Here is an 18,252-nt window from a genome sequence, read left to right as displayed (position 1 = left end):
CTCTGCCCTGCCACCAAAGCAAAAACCTGGAATCTCCCGGGAGTGTATTTATAGACCAGCATTGACAGATTGCCGAGATGGAAATGCAAACTTTGGAAACGTACGTCTGGTTTCTTCAAACCCAATCCTTGTGTTAAGGCTGCCCTCTTCCTGAGATGTACATACTTACCTAGGACTAAGTCCTGCTGAAGTCAAGGAGGAGTTACTTCCAAAACAATGCATGTAAGACTGATTAAGTGACATAATTCTCTGGCAAAATACCCACTAGAAAAATGTCGAACCTGGTTTTTTCACACTGCAATGTTCAGCATGGAGATTTGTGGGAGATGTAGTCCAAAAGATAAGTTGTCTTGCTGGGAACTCAGAGATATCACAGATTGTTCTGCCAAGTTGTCTTTTTTGTGTCTTCTCAAGTGATTTGATAAATTCTGAAGTGCAGGTACTCAAGGAAGTTTTCATAACTGAACCGCCAAGGAGTATTCAAAAAGATAGACACCTTTGTTGTTCCGTATAGCCAAGTCTAGATGCTGTCATCTCCACCAGGATTGGGTCTTTTGTACATTTAGTGTGCTTTTATTGATCACTTAACATCAAACCATTGTGAAATGCTTTGCATAAAACATGAGACAGCTCTGCCTAAAACAGAGATAATATGTGATTGCTTGGAAGTACATTTCCTGCTAGCTACTGCAAGGACTGCAGCTAAGCTCAGAAGAAAATCTGTGGGATGTGGCTGGTATTGTCATAGGTAAAGGTAAAGGTTTTCCCCTGACGTTAAGTCCAGTCGTGACCGACTCTGGGGGGTTGGTGCTCATCTCCATTTCTAAGCCGAAGAACCGGCGTTGTCCATAGACACCTCCAAGGTCATGTGGCCAGCATGACTGCATGGAGCGCCGTTACCTTCCCGCCGGAGCGGTACCTATTGATCTACTCACATTTGCATGTTTTCGAACTGCTAGGTTGGCAGGAGCTGGGGCTAACAGCGGGTGCTCATTCCGTTCCTGAGATTTGAACCTGGCACCTTTTGGTCCGCAAGTTCAGCAGTTCAGCGTTTTAATGCACTGTGCCACCAGGGGCCCCGAGTATTGTCATAGGGTGCATCTATACTGGAGAATTAATGCATTTTGGCACCAGTGCGATGTCATAGCTCTATGCTTCGTAAACATGAGATTTGCAGTTTGATGAGACACTAGCATTCTTTGTTAAGAGAAAGTGAAAGACCTTGTAAAACTATAACCCCTATGATTCCATGGTATTGAGCCATGGAGTTAGAGAGGTCAAACTGCATTAATTCTACAGTGTAGATGCACCCATTGTCCCTTGTGATCAAAAAGTTCTGATGCTCAGTCAGTGAATTCTCTCCTTTTCTTTTTCAAATGATACATGGATCTAATTCATGACTGAGTGCCAATTTGTTGTTGAAGGCTTTCATGACCGGAAATATTGGGTTGCTGTGAGCTTTCCAGGCTATATGACCATGTTCCAAAAGCACTTTCTCCTCACGTTTTGCCCACATCTATGGCAGACATCCTCAGAGATTTTGAGGTCTGTTGAAAACTACGCAAGTGGGGTTAATATATCTGTGGAATATCCAGGATGGAAGAAAGAACTCTTGTCTCTTTGAGACAAGTGTGAATGTTGCAACTGGCAAGCTTGATTAGCATTGAAAAGCCTTGCAGCTTCAAAGCCTGGGTGCTTCCTGCCTGGGGGAATCCTTTGTTGGGAGGTGTTAACTGGCCCTGATGTCTGGAATTCCCTGTCTTCTGAGTGTTGTTCTTTATTTACTGTCCTGATTTTAGAGTTTTTTAATACTGGTAGCCAGATTTTGTTCATTTTCATGGATTCCTCCTTTCTGTTGAAATTGCCTGGATGCCAATTTGTGCCCTTTCCCTAACCTTTTCAAGGCTGTGATCTTTTCTGGCCTATTCTCACCAAATCTGGACAAGCATAAAAGAAGGTATTCAAGGATGACAGTAATTGTCATTCCATGTTGCTTGCAATAGCAATGACAGTATGCTTCTATGCAGCAGTTGGCTCATAGAGCTGAACCCCCTCCCCATAAATTCATGGACAGATCCTTGAAAATTCAGAATAAAATCCAGAGACGATTTCATATTTTTCACTTTTGCGGGCGGCCTGTGCCCCCAATCCCAGCAAATATGGAAATATAACAGTATTCACCCATCAACTGGGGGAGGAGTCTGCCACATCTACCAAGTTCATGGACTCCTTGATTCAAATCTCAGGCTTTTGCCCTAATGCAATACTAACTCAAAATTACCAATGTAATACCAGCATAATAGCAATTGTGAACATTCTATAAACACAATACCCCAAATAATTAAAGACTTTAAAAAAAGACTAACCAATATCTACAACTTTTTAAAGCTTCATTATCAAGGCTCTGAAACGGTCACATTTACAGAAGGAAAAAAAAACATGGACATGTTGAGCATTCCTTATCTCAAATGTTTGGAACTGGAAATGCTTTGGATTTCAGATTCTGGAATATTGGTATTTGCATATACATACATAATGAAAAATCTTGGAAATGTGATCCAAGTCTAAACATGACAGTCATTTATATACCTTATACACATAGCCTTAAATTATTTTTTATAATATTTTAAATAATTTTATGCATGAAACCAAGTTTGTATACATTGAACCATCAGAAAGCAAAAGTGTCACCACCTCAGCCTCCTGTGCTGATAATCTTGGAGTGCAGGCTGAAGATTCCTCATCCAAAATATTTGGGACGAGAAGTGTTGAGGACTTTATTTGAAATTTGGAATGATGGGGGGTGGGGGAAGTGTCTTGAAGAAGGGATGCAATTCTAAACACATTTGTCTATGTTTCAAATAAACTTTATGCATAGGACCTGAAGGAATTTTTAAAAATATTTTTAATATTTTTATATTTCCATGGAAAGTGTACACAGAACCATCAGAAAGAATGGTGTTACTATCTCAGCCATCTGTGCAGACAATTTTGGAGTGTTTTGGATTTGCATCCATGTAAGGGATGATTAATCCGGATTTTTAAATTATGGATAAGGAACATCTATACTTTTTTAAAAGTTGGAGTGTGTCATTACCTTTCAATTGATGTCTTATTCACACTATATAGAATTATAATGCTATGATTCCATTGGAATAGTTCTATTCTACGGAATCCTGGGATTTGTAATCTACCAGCACTCTGGCTAAGGTATAAATATCTAATTGCCCCTCCCTAAACTGCCAATGCAAGAATTCCATAGGATAGATCCAGAGCAATTAAACGTGGAACAATAATGCTATAACTATATAGTGTGATAAGACCTCACCGGTTGAAACTCGGCTCCTGTTCTCATCATTTTTTTCTAGCTCATGGTAATTTTGCCCAATATTAATCTAGGCATAACAAAAAAGTTTTCTCAAAGTTTTGCTTGTAAAGCAAAACAAAGAATGTTTCCACCTTGCAACAAGTAAATATATACCAGTGGATACAGAGTTAATACTTTAAAAAAACAGCTTCCACTAGGTTTTGCATGTGTAGGAACCATTGGTGGGATAAGCAAATTAATAGTGCTAAGGCATGAGCAGATGTGCTCTGTAATTGTGAAATACCTAGAGTGGGTAGTACACATGTCAGACTCTTAGATTACTACTTCTAGCTAACAGTTCCTACCTCCAAAATAAGCATACATGGCTACCTACATGGCTGCATCCTATGGACTCTACAGCTTGTTGAGGCCCCTACAACAGTGGTTGTCAACCTGTGGGTCTCCAGGTGTTTTGGCCTACAACTTCCAAAAATCCCAGCCAATTTACCAGCTGTTAGGATTTCTGGGAGTTCACAGGTTGAGAACCACTGCCCTAGAGCTTCTTGACCGAGAATTCTATATAAACTATCAGTTCCAGGATTTCTTCAAATGGAACTATGTTAGTTAATGTGGAATCACTATGCTGTGTCTGTGAAAAGGAAAGAGTCTCAGAGATGGGTAACGTGGAGCTTGAAGATAATATATTTACCCTATATACTCATGTATAAGTCTAGCCATTTCGGTCAAAAATCAACGACAAACACTTAGATGACCTTATCCACTGGTCAATGTGTCCACTGTACCTTAACTCTTATCAAAAAAAAGGAAAGAAGCTCTGAGTTGAGCGTCAAAAGGCGAGAGCTTAGTCTAGTCTCAGAGGACCTAAAAGAAGCACCGACCCCTTCTACTCCCTCCACAACAGTGCTATTTTGATCCCTGTTTTTAGGAAAATGGTAGTGGCTGTGGCCAAGGGCAGCTGGCCCCCTGACGTAGCATTGGGGCTTTGCCCTCTCCATGAAATAACGCCCAATATCCACAAGTCAGATTAAAATCCATAATTTTGGCCCCCAAACCTGCACTGAACTTATACATGAAGTCGACATACATAAGTATATACAGTAAAACAAGATTCTTTAGGACATATTCATACCATGTTACCTTTTTTTATCGACATAAGGGGAGGCCTCCATAGCCTAGTTTATTCTGCCTTGTAGGTGACCCTATTACAATATTGTCTGGGACTCAATAGTGTTTAACTCATATAAATCATGGTCAAGCAGGAGACTGAACCTTAGTTTCCAGAGTTGTAGTCCAACGCTCAAACTACGAAACTCTCATGTATAACTTAGTCTGCTTTAAAGCTCATATTGAGCTGCATCATGGCTTAATTGTACTCGCTTAAGTTGCATGTATCTGTACAAGAAGCCTTAATTACAGCTATAAACAGAGGGGTAAGGTGCTGATAAGGAAGTCTTCCTATAATAGTTATCTTTTCCCCTTTCCCATCCTCAGTAACTAGCATCATCTTACATCTTCCAGAAAGTAAACCCTGTCAAGGTATATAACTAACACTAATAAGTTTCCCTTGGAAACAGGGAACAGAAGTGCCTTATCAAGAATTTGAAGCTTTGAGAGTGACATAATCCACACCAGTGCAGATTTGGGGAGTATCTGCACTCAAGGCTGTGTCAGTATTCAGCCACAAGAGTGTAAAACATTTCAGTTGCTGATTTCTGCATATTTTCCCCAACTATTTGGCATCAATAAAGCTGTAACATGCACTTGCAGTTCCTTATTTCAGTGCCTCCTTTAAACCTAAATTGAGGATTCGAGTACAGTTGGCCCTCCAAATTTGCGGGTTTGACTTTTGCAGATTTGATAAATATGGTCCTTCCAAGAATCTCTATATCAGTGGTTCTCAACCTGTGGGTCCCCAGGTGTTTCGTCTTATAAATCCCAGAAATCCCAGCCAGTTTATCAGTTGTTAGGATTTCTGGAAGTTGGAAGGCCAAAACATCTGGGGACCCACAGGTTGAGAACCACTGATCTAGAGATTCTAGATCCTCTGGTGTGACTTCACCAGATGTTGGACAACTTCCACCAGAGGTTGGGCTGGAGGGGTTAGATCTGCCAGCTCAACAAAGTGGTCAATGTCAGACTGAAGCTGAACATACAGTTGCATTAGAGCAGTGGTTCTCAACCTGTGGATCCCCAGATGTTTTGGCCTTCAACTCCCAGAAATCCTAACAGCTAGTAAAATGGCTGGGATTTCTGGGAATTGCAGGCCAAAACACCTGGGGACCAATAGGTTGAGAACCACTGCAATAGAGGATTAGATTCCTGGAGATGTGTTCTCTTGGGTTAAAAAAAATACTGTTTTTTCTACTTTTGCAAGGGTTTTGTACATCTCTATTCCCAGCAGACACAAAGAGCTGACTGTAGTTCAAGTTCTTCAACTCAGTATGCAAACTCCTCTGGACACGTTCAGCCCATCTTGGGTATGGAAGAGATGGGCTCAGGTTTCCTGCTGCCCCCATGAACTTCTTTACTCTTGTTCATGCTTTCCATGTATAATAGTTTAGCCCTTGCCTTGCATCATGGGCAGCTCCTATTTCGATTGGGCTCTCACTGTTTAGCTCTAGTGAATCTCTCCTATACTGGGTGTGCCATTTATTTATTTCAACTATCAGGCAGGGCTGGGTGTGTCAACTTATCACTGGAGGAGATGTAAAGTAATGACAGTGACAGCATTATTCCTGGAAATAAGTGCCAGGCAGCTGCTGTGCAGTGCTCCATGCCAACTGCTTGGGCCCGGGGGGGGGGGGGGGGGGCAGATATAGTGGCAACTTTCTAAGAGGCATTGAAAAAGGGGACCAAAGATACTGCTTAAGTATGTCATTATTGGAGGAACGTTCAGCTTCTAGGAAGACCAACTTCCAGCTGGTGTGCTCATGGAGGGTTATGGGAAAGGTTTCTGCCCCCTTCTCAAGGTTTCTCTGCCACAAACCTGAAGGGGAGATTCCCTCACAAACTGGTGGCTTTCCCAGCTGGGGACCCCTGCACTTGTTTTCTTTCCCAGTCCAGGGCCACAGAACCCTTTCCATAGTTATAGTTATGGATCTGTCACTGTGAGGAAACATCTGGTCCCTTGATCTAAAGAGTGAAAGAAGGGGAAGAGGGAGAGGTCCCAAAATAAGTGGTGATTTACTTATTTTGGGTGTTCATCTTGGGGTCACAATGTTTGAGCCTCTTCAATGATGCAAACAACTAAAGAGAACCTCCATGTTCCAAGGCAAAGTACAGAATCCTGGGGCAATCCACGAACAACACTGGCAATGGTCTTCAAACCTGCTTGCCAACATCCTGGCTGACTTTTGGGCAGGTAAATCCTTGGTTGCATCAGCCAAAGGCCAGACAGTTCCTTCTGCTTCAAAAGTTGGGCAGGAAAAAGGCAGGAGGCTGGGTAGGAAAAAGGCAACACAGGGCCAGCAGAATCCAGGCACAGGGAAGAATGCCGAGAGAGGACTACAAGCCCTCTGGCAGAGTCAGGTCCTCAAACATCAGGTACTGCTTCAACAGCGGTGGGAGGTCGAAGTCCTTGATGGCTTGGAGCCTGCTGTGACCCAGAGCACTTCGGATGGAGAGGCGGCTGAGGTGCTTCAGGGAGCGCGGCTGCCGGCGGCAAGCCTCCATCCAGGTGATGAGGGCTGGTTGGGAGACGAGACGCTTGGGAGGGGCTCCCGTTCTCTGCAAGCAGGAAGAGAGAAACAGTGCTCACTTCAGATAGTGGGGGTACGCTCCAGATTTGGGGCTTTTCTAGACAAGATGTCCCATTCATCGGATGTGGAGATTGTTTCCAGCAAGGGTAGAAAGACTCCAGTCCGTGTGCCAGATTTATTCAAGGCTTTGGGCTACAACTTCCTGATTCCATTGGCCACATTGGCTATGGGATTCTGACAGTTGTACTCTATGGGGAACCATCAGCTATGGGGAAGACCTGACAATGGAGGATACTCTGAATTATTGGTTAGAGAAAATAGGAATTCCCTAACTCCGGCATGGGCAAACTTCAGCCCTCCAGGTGTTTTGGACTTCAACTCCCACAATTCCTAACAGCTGGTAGGCTGTTAGGAATTGTGGGAATTGAAGTCCAAGACACCTGGAGGGCTGAAGTCTGTCCATGCCTGCCCTAACTGGTTTCCATACAAGAAAGGTTAATATTGTTAGGATTTTTGTGTGTTAGGGAAAACTACCCAAACAAAACACAGCAGAGCATACAAAAATAAGCAAACAGGATACTTATGGCTGAGAATTCAGCTCACAGCCAGCAGAGTGTGAAGTGCCATGTGGCTGTAAAAAATTTATTGCTCAGGAGGCAAACATGCAGAATTCTGTGTTGTCAAAGGCTTTCATGACCGGGATTCACAGGGTTGTTGTATGTTTTCCGGGCTGTATGGCCATGTTCCAGAAGTATTATCTCCTGACGTTTCGCCCACATCTATGGCAGGCATCCTCAGAGGTTGTGAGATACCCCACAACCTCTGAGGATGCCTGCCATCGATGTGGGAGAAACGTCAGGAAATACTTCTGGAACATGGCCATACAGCCCGGAAAACATACAACAGCCCCATGCAGAATTCTGTCTTGAAGATTACAAAAGGTTTATTTACAAAAACAATAACCTCATTTCTTCAAAGAAAAGAAATGGGCCTGAGCTACTCTGACACCCATCTCTTCTAAAGTTTTCAAGAGAGAGGGAAAAAACAGCAATCACATCTCTCTGACACACACAAGTAGAGAGATCTCTCAAAACACAGCGCACACACAGATGCAAAGGCAGAAGACAAAAGTAAAGGCTTGCAGTAGAAAAGTATCAGTTCTACACAACCAACCAGAATGAGAGCAAGAACAGGGAGAAGAGACGAAATAGATACATTCCAACTGTCATTCAGGAAATGGAGAGAAGGGATTTCCCTCAGCCTATTTTAAAGTTAACTAACTACTCACTGAGGACTGCAGACTTGGACAGTATGGGGTTGAATTCCAACAAATATAAGGTTTCTTCTATAAGACACGGGTTACAAATGTCCTGCCTTGATCTTAAATTAGGAACAAAAAGATCCCAGAAACTGTCATGCCCCACACTTTGTACACAGTCAGGGAGATGAATGGGGTTTATAGACCATGAGCATCATTTGGTCTATAAACCCCAATTTGTGACTTCAAAGTCCCACAACAGTTCATAAAAGCCTCATAACTCACAAATTAAAAATGTTTGACAATTCAACATCACTTCCCGTCACTGTTTTGAGAGGGACTACAGACAAAAATGAACATGCCAGGAATTGCTATTGTGGGATGTGATCTGCAAGGGGGTTGGGGAGTTGGCCCCCGGCTCCAACACAGTTTATAAGGATGGTTCTGTAAAGATCTTCAGTTCTGACAAAGAATGTCATGAGTAGGTACTAATAAGATTTTTTTAAACAAACAGTTAAATGGCTGGAAAACTTCAAACATAGCTTCAGATCCTATGCCCTCCTAAACACCTCTTTGTCTGACTACCAGTCGCCACAGTAGTGACAGTCATGGCACTTCCTATTGCTGATTTCGTCAATACACAACATAGGGAAAATATGACAGGGAGGAGCAGCCCTTGGGAGTTTGGGGGAGAATGGAATTGGCTCCTATCATTCAGATACCTTGTTCCTGTAGGAGATGCAGGCGCCGGCCTCCACCAGCAACCGGATACAATCAGTTTGTCCGCTGCAGGCTGCCAGGTACATTGGGGTCACTCCCCAATTGTCCTGCAGGTTCACATCTGCACCATGCTGGAGAGAGAAACAACTAAGTTGCACTTCAGAATTACAGGGAGAGGTGGGTAATACATATATTTATTATTATATTATATTATAGACTCCCTGGTGGCACGGTGGGTTAAATCCTTTTGCTGGCAGGACTGCTGACTGACAGGTCAGTGGTTTGAATCCGGGGAGAGCGGGTGAGCTCCCTCTGTCAGCTCCAGCTCCCCATGCAGGGACATGAGAGAAGCCTCCCACAAGGATGGTGAAAAATCAAACATCTGGGCATCCCCTGGGCAATGTCCTTGCAGACGGCCAATTCTCTCACACCACAAGTGACTTACACTTTCTCAAGTCACTCCTGACACAGATTTTTTTTTACAGTAATATTATATTATCATATATACAGGTCTCCCAAACCTGGCCGCCTGAAGCCAGCCAGTCTGTGTCAAGTCCAGAAGTCAATCCTGGGTTTCTTCTGGTCCAGATATGAAGTGATGGGTACTTGTCTCCCTTCATCCTTACCACCATGAGACAAGCAGCATCTACGAGGGTTAAATGAAAAGTAATGCCTCCACTTTCATTACTTGGGTTTGGATGGGAATATTTTAATAAATCAAAAGCAGAAATAATCCTTAGAATGTGCTCTTTAACTATTACTATTCACTTTTCCACATAATCACCAGACAATTGGATACATTTCTGCCAATGATGAACACGTTTTCTGAAGCTGTCACGGAAGAAGTCGACATTCTGTTTCCGCAACCGGCATCTCACAGTTTTCTCAACGTCTTCATCAGAAGCATAATGATGTCCCTGCAGATCTTCTTTCATTATCGGGAACAGGTGAAAGTCAGACGGTGCTAAATCTGGATTGTATGGAGGATGCTGTACAGTGGTGAGATCCAGTCACTGAAGTTCTGCTGTGGTGGCATGTGAAGTGTGTGGTCTGGCATTGTCATGCTGCAGGAAAACATTTCCCTTTTCCTTTTGGACCCTTGTTAGCCGTCATTTCAAAGTTCGCAGCATTGTGATGTAACACTCTGAATTTATTGTTGTTCCACGTTCAAGGAAATCAACATGGATAACACCATCTACCAGAACACTGTTGCCATGATTTTTCCAGCTGAGGGCTGTGTCTTGAATTTCTTTTTCTGGGGTGAGTCTCTGTGTCGATATTCCATAGACTGACACTTCATCTCCGGGTCGTAATGGTGTACCCACGTTTTGTCTCCTGTCACAATTGAATGGAGAAAGGTGTCCTTTTCATTCTTGTAACGCGAGAGGAGTTCCTGGGAAATTTCAAGTCTGTGCATTTTCATTTCAGGTGTGAGCATCCTGGGTACCCATCGTGCACAGATCTTCTGATAGCCAAGCAAATCAATAATGTGACCCACACGTTCTTGTAAAATGCCAATTATGCTTGAAATTTCTCTCTGAGTGATACGACAATCATCCTGAATCAATCTGTCAACCTTTTGCTTGTGAAATTTGATGGTTGCTGTCACAGGACGTCCAACTCTTTGTTTGTCACGCAAGTCAGATGTTCCTACCTCAACATCTTTAAACTTACTCGCCTAACGGGGCACAGTACTCACATCAACACAATCACCATAAACAGCCTACATTCTCTGATGAATGTCCTTTGGGGTGACACCTTCTGCTGTCAAGAATTGAATGACTGCACGTTGCTTAAGTCGCACTGACCGACCGTCTGCGCAGGGTTCTACTTTGCACTTTAACAACACAACCGTTGTTAAAGTGCAAAATTCCGCCAAATGGAATTGTAGAGGACAGTCTACTGAACAAACCAGTACCTGCCGCATACCAGTACTGCCATCTGTTGAGGAGTTACGAAGGTGGAGGCATTACTTTTCATTCAACCCTTTTATGTCTATCTGGAGGACGGATTAGCACTGGTTAAATGGTTTGGGAAAGAGGTTAAAAGGTTGCCACCAACATTTAAATTCTACAGGTAGCAATGGAATTTGTCCTCCCACTTCTCCAGCTGTTGAAATAACTTTTCATTGTGCAGCTGCAGCATCAAGAATAGAGCAAAAGCATGCAAAATAAGAAATAAATACCCAGAGCTTTGGAAAGTTCTTTTTTTGGACTATAATCCCCCAAATTCCTCAGCTGCTGGGGAACTGAAAGCCACAAGGAGAACTTTCCTGGACTCCACTGTCAACAGTCCTACCTGAATGAGCAGCAAGGTGCAGTCTGGAAAGAGCCCAACAGCCGCATGGAGTGGAGTCCCTCCGTGTTTACAGCATGTGTTGACATTGGCACTGTGTTTCAGCAACAGCTCGACTGTGTGCCTCTGTCCCTTGTAGGCGGCCCAGTAGAGTGGGGTCTTGCCATAATAATCCTTCCGGTCTACCAGCTCCTTATCTAGAAACAGAAGCGCAATGAACACCTTGCAACTGTGTGGAAACATGTCCTTCGTTACACATTTGATTTACTACAAGCCTGTTAAGCCATAGATTTTATCTTTTTGGACAAAAGGATCAGTCTCCAGCAGAAGTTCAACATAAAGCCACTCTGGATGATAGAGCAGGCATGGGCAAACTTTGGCCCTCCAGGTGTTTTGGACTTCAACTCCCACAATTCCTAACAGCCGGTAGAGTTGAAGTCCAAAACACCTGGAGGGCCAAAGTTTGCCCATGCCTGCTCTAGAGATAGTTAGAGCTGTGCTCTAAGATTTCAAGAAATTTTTGTTTTAATTTTCATATCTATCAAAATAATAAAAAATCTATACACATGTGTATATACATAAATAAATGCAGTATTTCCTAGTTTTTATACAATGATTGTACCTGACTATGCTATTCCCTCTTCCCACCCATCCCATTTTAGTGACTTCCCCTCTTTTGAGTTGAAGATAGTCATTTACAATTATGTTCTTCTTTTCTATTAAAATATTTTCCATTCTTACTTCTACCATAATAGTGGTTATCTTAAAATTTCATACAAACATTCTAACAGATTAAAATATGAAACCTTTCATAAAAACTTTTCCATCTTTCTTTTTTATAAAACTTAGAAATGGTTGTCAGTCTTTGATAATTTTGTGTGTTCCTTCTTTGTTCATCATAGCTTATTTATCCATTTCTGCGATTATAAAAATGTTGACAATCAAGCCTTCTATTGTCAGGTCTGCCTTTTTCCTATGTTGTGCATATAGCATCCGTACTGCAATTATCATGTAGTTTTGTGATTTTGTTTGTTTATTTGGCATTCCCAATAAAAAAAACAATTCAGGTTCTCATTGTATCATTGCTGTAAAAATTTCCTGCAGTGTTTTATGTACTTTGTCCCCTGAAAATTCATTCCTGTTTCTTACATTTCAAACATTTATTTGCTTTTTCCATTATACATTTTAGGAAGTTTTGCTGGGATCAGGTACCACCAGTTCATCATCTAGTAAAAGAAACAACATTTCACAGTTGTCTCACTTTGACAAGAGTAATCTACCATAACTCCAATAAATATGGAGGTGTAGAACAACCTTCCACTGACTTCAGAGCACTGCTTTCCCTGATCCAGTTGCAGGATAAAGAGGGTGTTGAGGGAAGGTCACATAATTGTTTTGGAAAACACAGTTTTTGCAAAACATATTTACCAATTTCTTATTTACTATCTTATGTATACATGAGGGTGGGTCAAAAAGCTTTGCCTCCATTGTCACAAAAACCATTTTGTTCCTTGGACTTCACAAATGCCCCTGGTATCTATTTAAAGCACATGTGTCAAATTCAAGGCCTGCGGGCTGATTCTGGCCCACCATGTCATTTTATGTGGCCTTCCAGATGCTGGATGACAACTCCTGCATTCCTTATCATTAGACATCATGACCTGAGCTGATGGGAGATGGTTTACAGCAACATCTGGATAATGGGGATTTAATTTAGATACAAGGCTTGTGGATATGATATTTGGTTTTAAAATGTCCTTTACTCTTTCCCCAATCTCAGAGCCACAAGTGCTATTGTGTTGGAAATCCTATTATCCTCAGTCTGCATGGTGGATAATCAAAAGTAATGGGAGTTGTCGTTCAATAACACCTGGAGGTCCAAACTAGGTAAATACTAAAGATCAGTGACAACTATGTAAACAAATTATTGTTCTCCCTCTGTATCCATGATTCTCCGTCCATAGATACAACATTTCCTTGAAAGCCACCATAAGGTTGATGCGGAGCCAGATTTGTTTATTTTTATTGTGTCAGAAGCGACTTGAGAACATACTGCAAGTCGCTTCTGGTGTGAGACAACTAGCTGTCTACAGAGATATTGCCCAGGGGACACCCAGGTGTGTTACCATCCTGCTGGGAGGCTTCTCTCATGTCCCTGCAAGCTATAACTGACAGACTGGAGCTCACCCTGTCTTGCGGATTCGAACCGGCAACCTTCAGGTCAGCAACCCAACCTTTACATCAGCAGTTCAACTGGCACAAAGGTTTAACCCATTGTGCCACCGCAGTGGAGCTAGATGAATCTGACACTTGTGATTTGAAGGGTGAATAGCTGCTGTTGTAGATTTTTAGAAAAGGTAATTCACGGTGGAGACAGAAATAAAATGGACCATCTGGGGCTTCTGAAGGGTGCCGGGAGCACAACTTGCCCACTGGTGACTCAGAAAATCCATCATTTGTTTATCAGTCAGGATTCTCAAGGTGAGATGCAAAACTCTACAAGGCTGAAATGCATAAAAAGTCCTGCTCAGACAATCCTCTTTGCCAGGGACCCTTGGCCACGTACCAGAGGTCACCAGGAGTTGCTTCAGCTTCTCTACGTTGCCGCGACTGGCCTCGTAGTGCAGCTCCGTCCACCGGTAGTTATAGCTGGGCGCTGCCTGGTACCGCTTGGCTGGGTGGCGTGAGGCCTCCGGTGGGGCCCTGTTGCCATAGGGGGCTCTGGAGAGGGAGCTGATGTAGAAGCCCATCTTGCCGCTGGAGCAGACCCCCTCCGTCCACATGGAGGGGCCTCAGCGGAGCGGGGCAGCATCAACCTCGGAGCTGATCAAGAAAAAGAGAGGAACAGAATCATAGAATCATAGAGTTGGAAGAGACCCCAAGGGCCATCCAGTCCAACCCCATTCTGCCAAAGCACCCCTGATAGATGACCATCCATCCTCTTTTTAAAGAATAAGAAGGAGCTTAGTGGGCTCTACAGGCTAATGGATCCTCCACCACAGACATCAGAAGAGCTGCAAGGCCAAAAACAAACCACGAGTGTAAAGACAAAGATCTGCCCAGAGGAAAAGTGTTCTTACCATAAGGGAACCACTGACCACATAGGGAAGCTGATGAAGAAACACAACTTACAAACTATCTACAGACCCACTAAGAAAATCCAACAAATGCTACGTTCAGCAAAGGACAAGAGGGATCCTCTCACCTCTGCAGGAGTCTACCGTCTACCATGCAGCTGTGGACAAGTCTACAGAGGGACCACCAAACGCAGCAGCATTGCCCAGACACGAATCAAGGAACATGAAAGGCACTACAGACAAACTCAACCAGAGAAGTCAGCCATAGCAGATCACTTGAGGAACCACTTGAGGATACAGTATATTATTTGAGAACACTGAAATGCTGGACCACTCAAACAACCACCATGTCGGACGACACAAGGAAGCCACTGAAATCTACAAGCATGTGGACAATTTCAACAGGAAGGAGGCAACCATGAAAATGAACAAAATCTGGCTACCAGTATTTAAAAACTCTAAAATCAGGGCAGTAAATAAAGAACAACACTCAGAAAACGGGAATTCCAGACAAGAAACAATCAGGGCCAGCTAACACCTCCCAACAAAGGATTCCCCCAAGCAGTAACCAGCCAGGCGTTGAAGGTACAAGGCTAGTACGAGTCCCCGTTGGGGAGATGGCGGCGGCGGGTATAAATAAAGTTTTATTATTATTATTATTATTATTATTATTATTATTATTCAATGCTAATGAAGGTGATCAATTGCAACATTCACGCTTACCTCAAGCAGACAAGAGTTCTTTCTCCCATCCTGGCCCTTCCACAGATATATAAACCTCACTTGCATAGTTTCCAACAGACCTTACAACCTCTGAGGATGCCTGCCATAGGTGTGGATGAAACACCAGGAGGGAATGCTTCTGGAACAGCCCAGAAAACTCACAGCCACCCAGTGATTCTGGCCATGGAAGCCTTCGACAACACACAGAATAAATACAGTTTGAAGGCACCTGAACTGCCATGGCTCAATGCTATGAAACCATGGGAATTGTAGTTTGGTGCAGCACCCATACCATCTGGCAGAAAAAGCTAAAGACTTTGTAAAAACTACAACCCCAATGATTCCCTAGAATTAATCTATGGCAGCTCAAGTGGTGCCTGACTGCATTAAGAGTGCAGATGCACCCCAAACTACAAGTCCCAGGATCCCATAGCATTTAGCCATGGCAGTTATAACAGTATCAGAGTGCATTCAGTGTAGAGATGCACTCAAAACTACAATTCCCACAGTACTTAGCCATGGCAGGTCAAGTGGTATCAAACTTCATTAGTTCTACAGTGTAAGTGCACCCAAGGAAAGAGGCAGCCCGGTTATTTTATTTTTTTCTGATGGAAAGCAACCACCTGGGATCTTTCAGGCCTAGTGCTCACTGCATCTTATCATGCAAGAACAATGACATGCTCCTCAGCCCTAATCGGCGGATCCGGTGGAGAGTTTAAATCTCCATCACGGCTGTTGTCTACACGGGTGCAACCGCAGAACCTCACCTCGGCCTGGAGCTCCTCAAAGCGGCGTCTCCTGCAACCCTTCGCCCTGCTGTACCCAGAGGAAGAGGAGGAGGAGGAGGAAGAGGAGGCAGGCAGATAGGGCAGCTGGGAGTTGTAGTCCGCCTCTTCCCAAGAGGAGTGGCCACGGCTGCCGAGGGAAGCCCAGCCCTCCTCTCTCTCCTCCCAGCTGATGCTTGCCGGAGACTGAGAGGAGCTGCATTGCAAGATCTGTAGTTCAATAAAGAATGGGAGATGGGAAGTGTTTGGGAAGGATGAGCCCACAACTGGAAAAGAACCGTGGGAGATTCCTCTAGTATATGAATGGAACAAATGGTTTGGTTTTTTGAATAAAGTGGATGGTGGATATCTCAAAGATCTCACATCCCTTGATGGTGGGGTTTTATAATAATAATAATAATAATAATAATAATAATTATAATTATTATTATTATTATTATTATTATTATTATTATTTTATGACACAGCAAACAAGATAGATATGCTGGATTTCGTATCACAAAATCACAAGTCGGACACTTCCCAAGTGTCTAGGACTGTGTGATGTATTTTCGGATGATGCGTGCAGATCCCAGTAGGGTGGCCTTTTGCAGTTGGCAGATCGTAATTTTGTCAATGTCTATTGTTTCCAAATGCCGGCTGAGATCTTTTGGCACGGCACCCAATGTGCCCATCACCACCGGGACCACCTGCACTGGTTTCTGCCAGAGTCTCTGTAGACAAGTTCAATCTTGAGGTCCTGGTAGCGGCTGAGTTTTTCCTGTTGTTTTTCATCAATGCGGCTGTCACCTGGGATGGCGACATCAATGATCCAAACCTTTTTCTTTTTCACAACTGCGATGTCTGGTGTGTTGTGTTCCAGAACTTTGTCAGTCTGGATTCGGAAGTCCCACAGAATCTTTGCGTGCTCATTTTCCAATACTTTTGCGGGTTTGTGATCCCACCAGTTCTTTACTGCAGGGAGGTGTACTTGAGGCATAAGTTCCAATGGATCATTTGGGCCACATAGTTGTGCCTCTGTTTGTAGTATGTCTGTGCGATTTTCTTACAGCAGCTGAGGATATGATCAATGGTTTCGTTGGTTTCCTTGCACAGTCTGCATTTTGGGTTATCAGCTGATTTTTTGATCTTGGCCTTAATTGCATTTATTAATAGTAGTAGTAGTAGTAGTAGTAGTACATTGTGTAACCTGAATTGTGGCAAGTTCTTGGTGGTATGGGGATACCAAGTCACCTTGTCTGTCTCCTGAGGAATCTGTATAAAGACCAAGTAGCCACAGTAAGAACAGACCACGGAACAACAGACTGGTTCAAGATTGGGAAAGGAGTACGGCAGGGCTGCATACTTTCACCCTCCCTATTAAACTTGTACGCAGAACACATTATGTGACGTGCGGGGCTTGACAAATCCAAGGCTGGAGTTAAAATTGTTGGAAGAAACATTAACAACCTTAGGTATGCAGATGATACCACTCTGATGGCTGAAAGTGAGGAGGAGCCGAGGAGCCTTATCACCAAGGTGAAAGAAGAAAGTTCAAAAGCTGGGCTGCAGTTAAACATCAAGAAAACCAAGATCATGGCAACCAGTCTGATTGATAACTGGCAAATAGAGGGAGAAAACGTGGAGGCAGTGACAGACTTTGTATTTCTAAGTGCAAAGATCACTGTAGACGCAGACTGAAGCCAGGAAATCAGAAGACGTCTACTTCTTGGGAGGAGAGCAATGGCTAACCTCGATAAAATAGTGAAGAGCAGAGACATCACACTGGCAAGGAAGGTCTGCATAGTTAAAGCAATGGTATTCCCCGTAGTAACCTATGGATGTGAGAGTTCGACCATAAGGAAGGCTAAGCAAAGGATGATAGACGTTTTTGAACTCTGGTGCTGGAGGAAAATCCTGAGAGTGCCTTGGATCACAAGAAGATCCAACCAGTCCATCCTCCAGGAAATAATGTCCGGCAGCTCACTGGAGGGAAGGGTATTAGAGGCAAAGATGAAGTGCTTTGTCCACATCATGAAAAGACAGGAAGGTTTGGAGAAGATAATGGGGAAAATGTAAGGAAAAAGGAAGAGGGGCCGACCAAGAGCAAGACGGATGGACGGTATCCTTGAAGTGACTGGCTTGATCTTGAAGGAGCTGGGGGTGGCAACTGCTGACAGGTGGTTGGTCCTGTGGTTGGTCCTTCATGAGGATCATGAAGAGTCGGAAGCAACTGAACAAATAACAACCACCTGATTTTTGTTTCTGTTTATCAATGTTATTTCCTAATTGGTTCTATCACAAAAACATGGAGAAAGGTATATTAAACTTAAGCAGGACATCCTACTTTTATAGCTTTTGCTATAGTTTTTCAATGAGTATCTAGAGT

General features: G+C 43.3%; 1 protein-coding gene across 1 annotated transcript; it reads right to left on the bottom strand.

Moving 5' to 3' along the window:
• Positions 1-2,373: 2,373 nt before the first annotated feature.
• LOC103278009 (poly [ADP-ribose] polymerase tankyrase-1) lies at positions 2,374-16,013 on the bottom strand. The gene is made up of 5 exons (XM_062969631.1): positions 15,867-16,013; positions 13,866-14,122; positions 11,303-11,496; positions 9,007-9,135; positions 2,374-7,054 (listed from the first exon to the last, which is right to left on the bottom strand). The coding sequence occupies exons 2-5, from the start codon at positions 14,080-14,082 to the stop codon at positions 6,833-6,835; spliced, it is 762 nt and encodes a 253-aa protein (XP_062825701.1). The 5' UTR covers positions 14,083-14,122; positions 15,867-16,013; the 3' UTR covers positions 2,374-6,832.
• Between the last annotated feature and the right edge of the window lie 2,239 nt (positions 16,014-18,252).

This window comes from Anolis carolinensis, chromosome 2 (assembly GCF_035594765.1).
Source record: "Anolis carolinensis isolate JA03-04 chromosome 2, rAnoCar3.1.pri, whole genome shotgun sequence".
NCBI classification, from domain to species: Eukaryota; Metazoa; Chordata; class Lepidosauria; order Squamata; family Dactyloidae; genus Anolis; species Anolis carolinensis.
This window is presented reverse-complemented; position numbering and strand designations above follow the sequence as displayed.

Bases quoted from the DNA above. Each gene is read 5' to 3' on its own strand.
- LOC103278009 (XM_062969631.1), bottom strand. From the start codon at position 14,082: ATGTGGACGGAGGGGGTCTGCTCCAGCGGCAAGATGGGCTTCTACATC. The intron at 11,497-13,865 runs GTACGTGGCCAA...TTCTGTTTCTAG, and splicing joins GCAACTCCTGGTGACCTCTG to ATAAGGAGCTGGTAGACCGG. The intron at 9,136-11,302 runs GTAGGACTGTTG...TTCTCTCTCCAG, and splicing joins GCACCTTGCTGCTCATTCAG to CATGGTGCAGATGTGAACCT.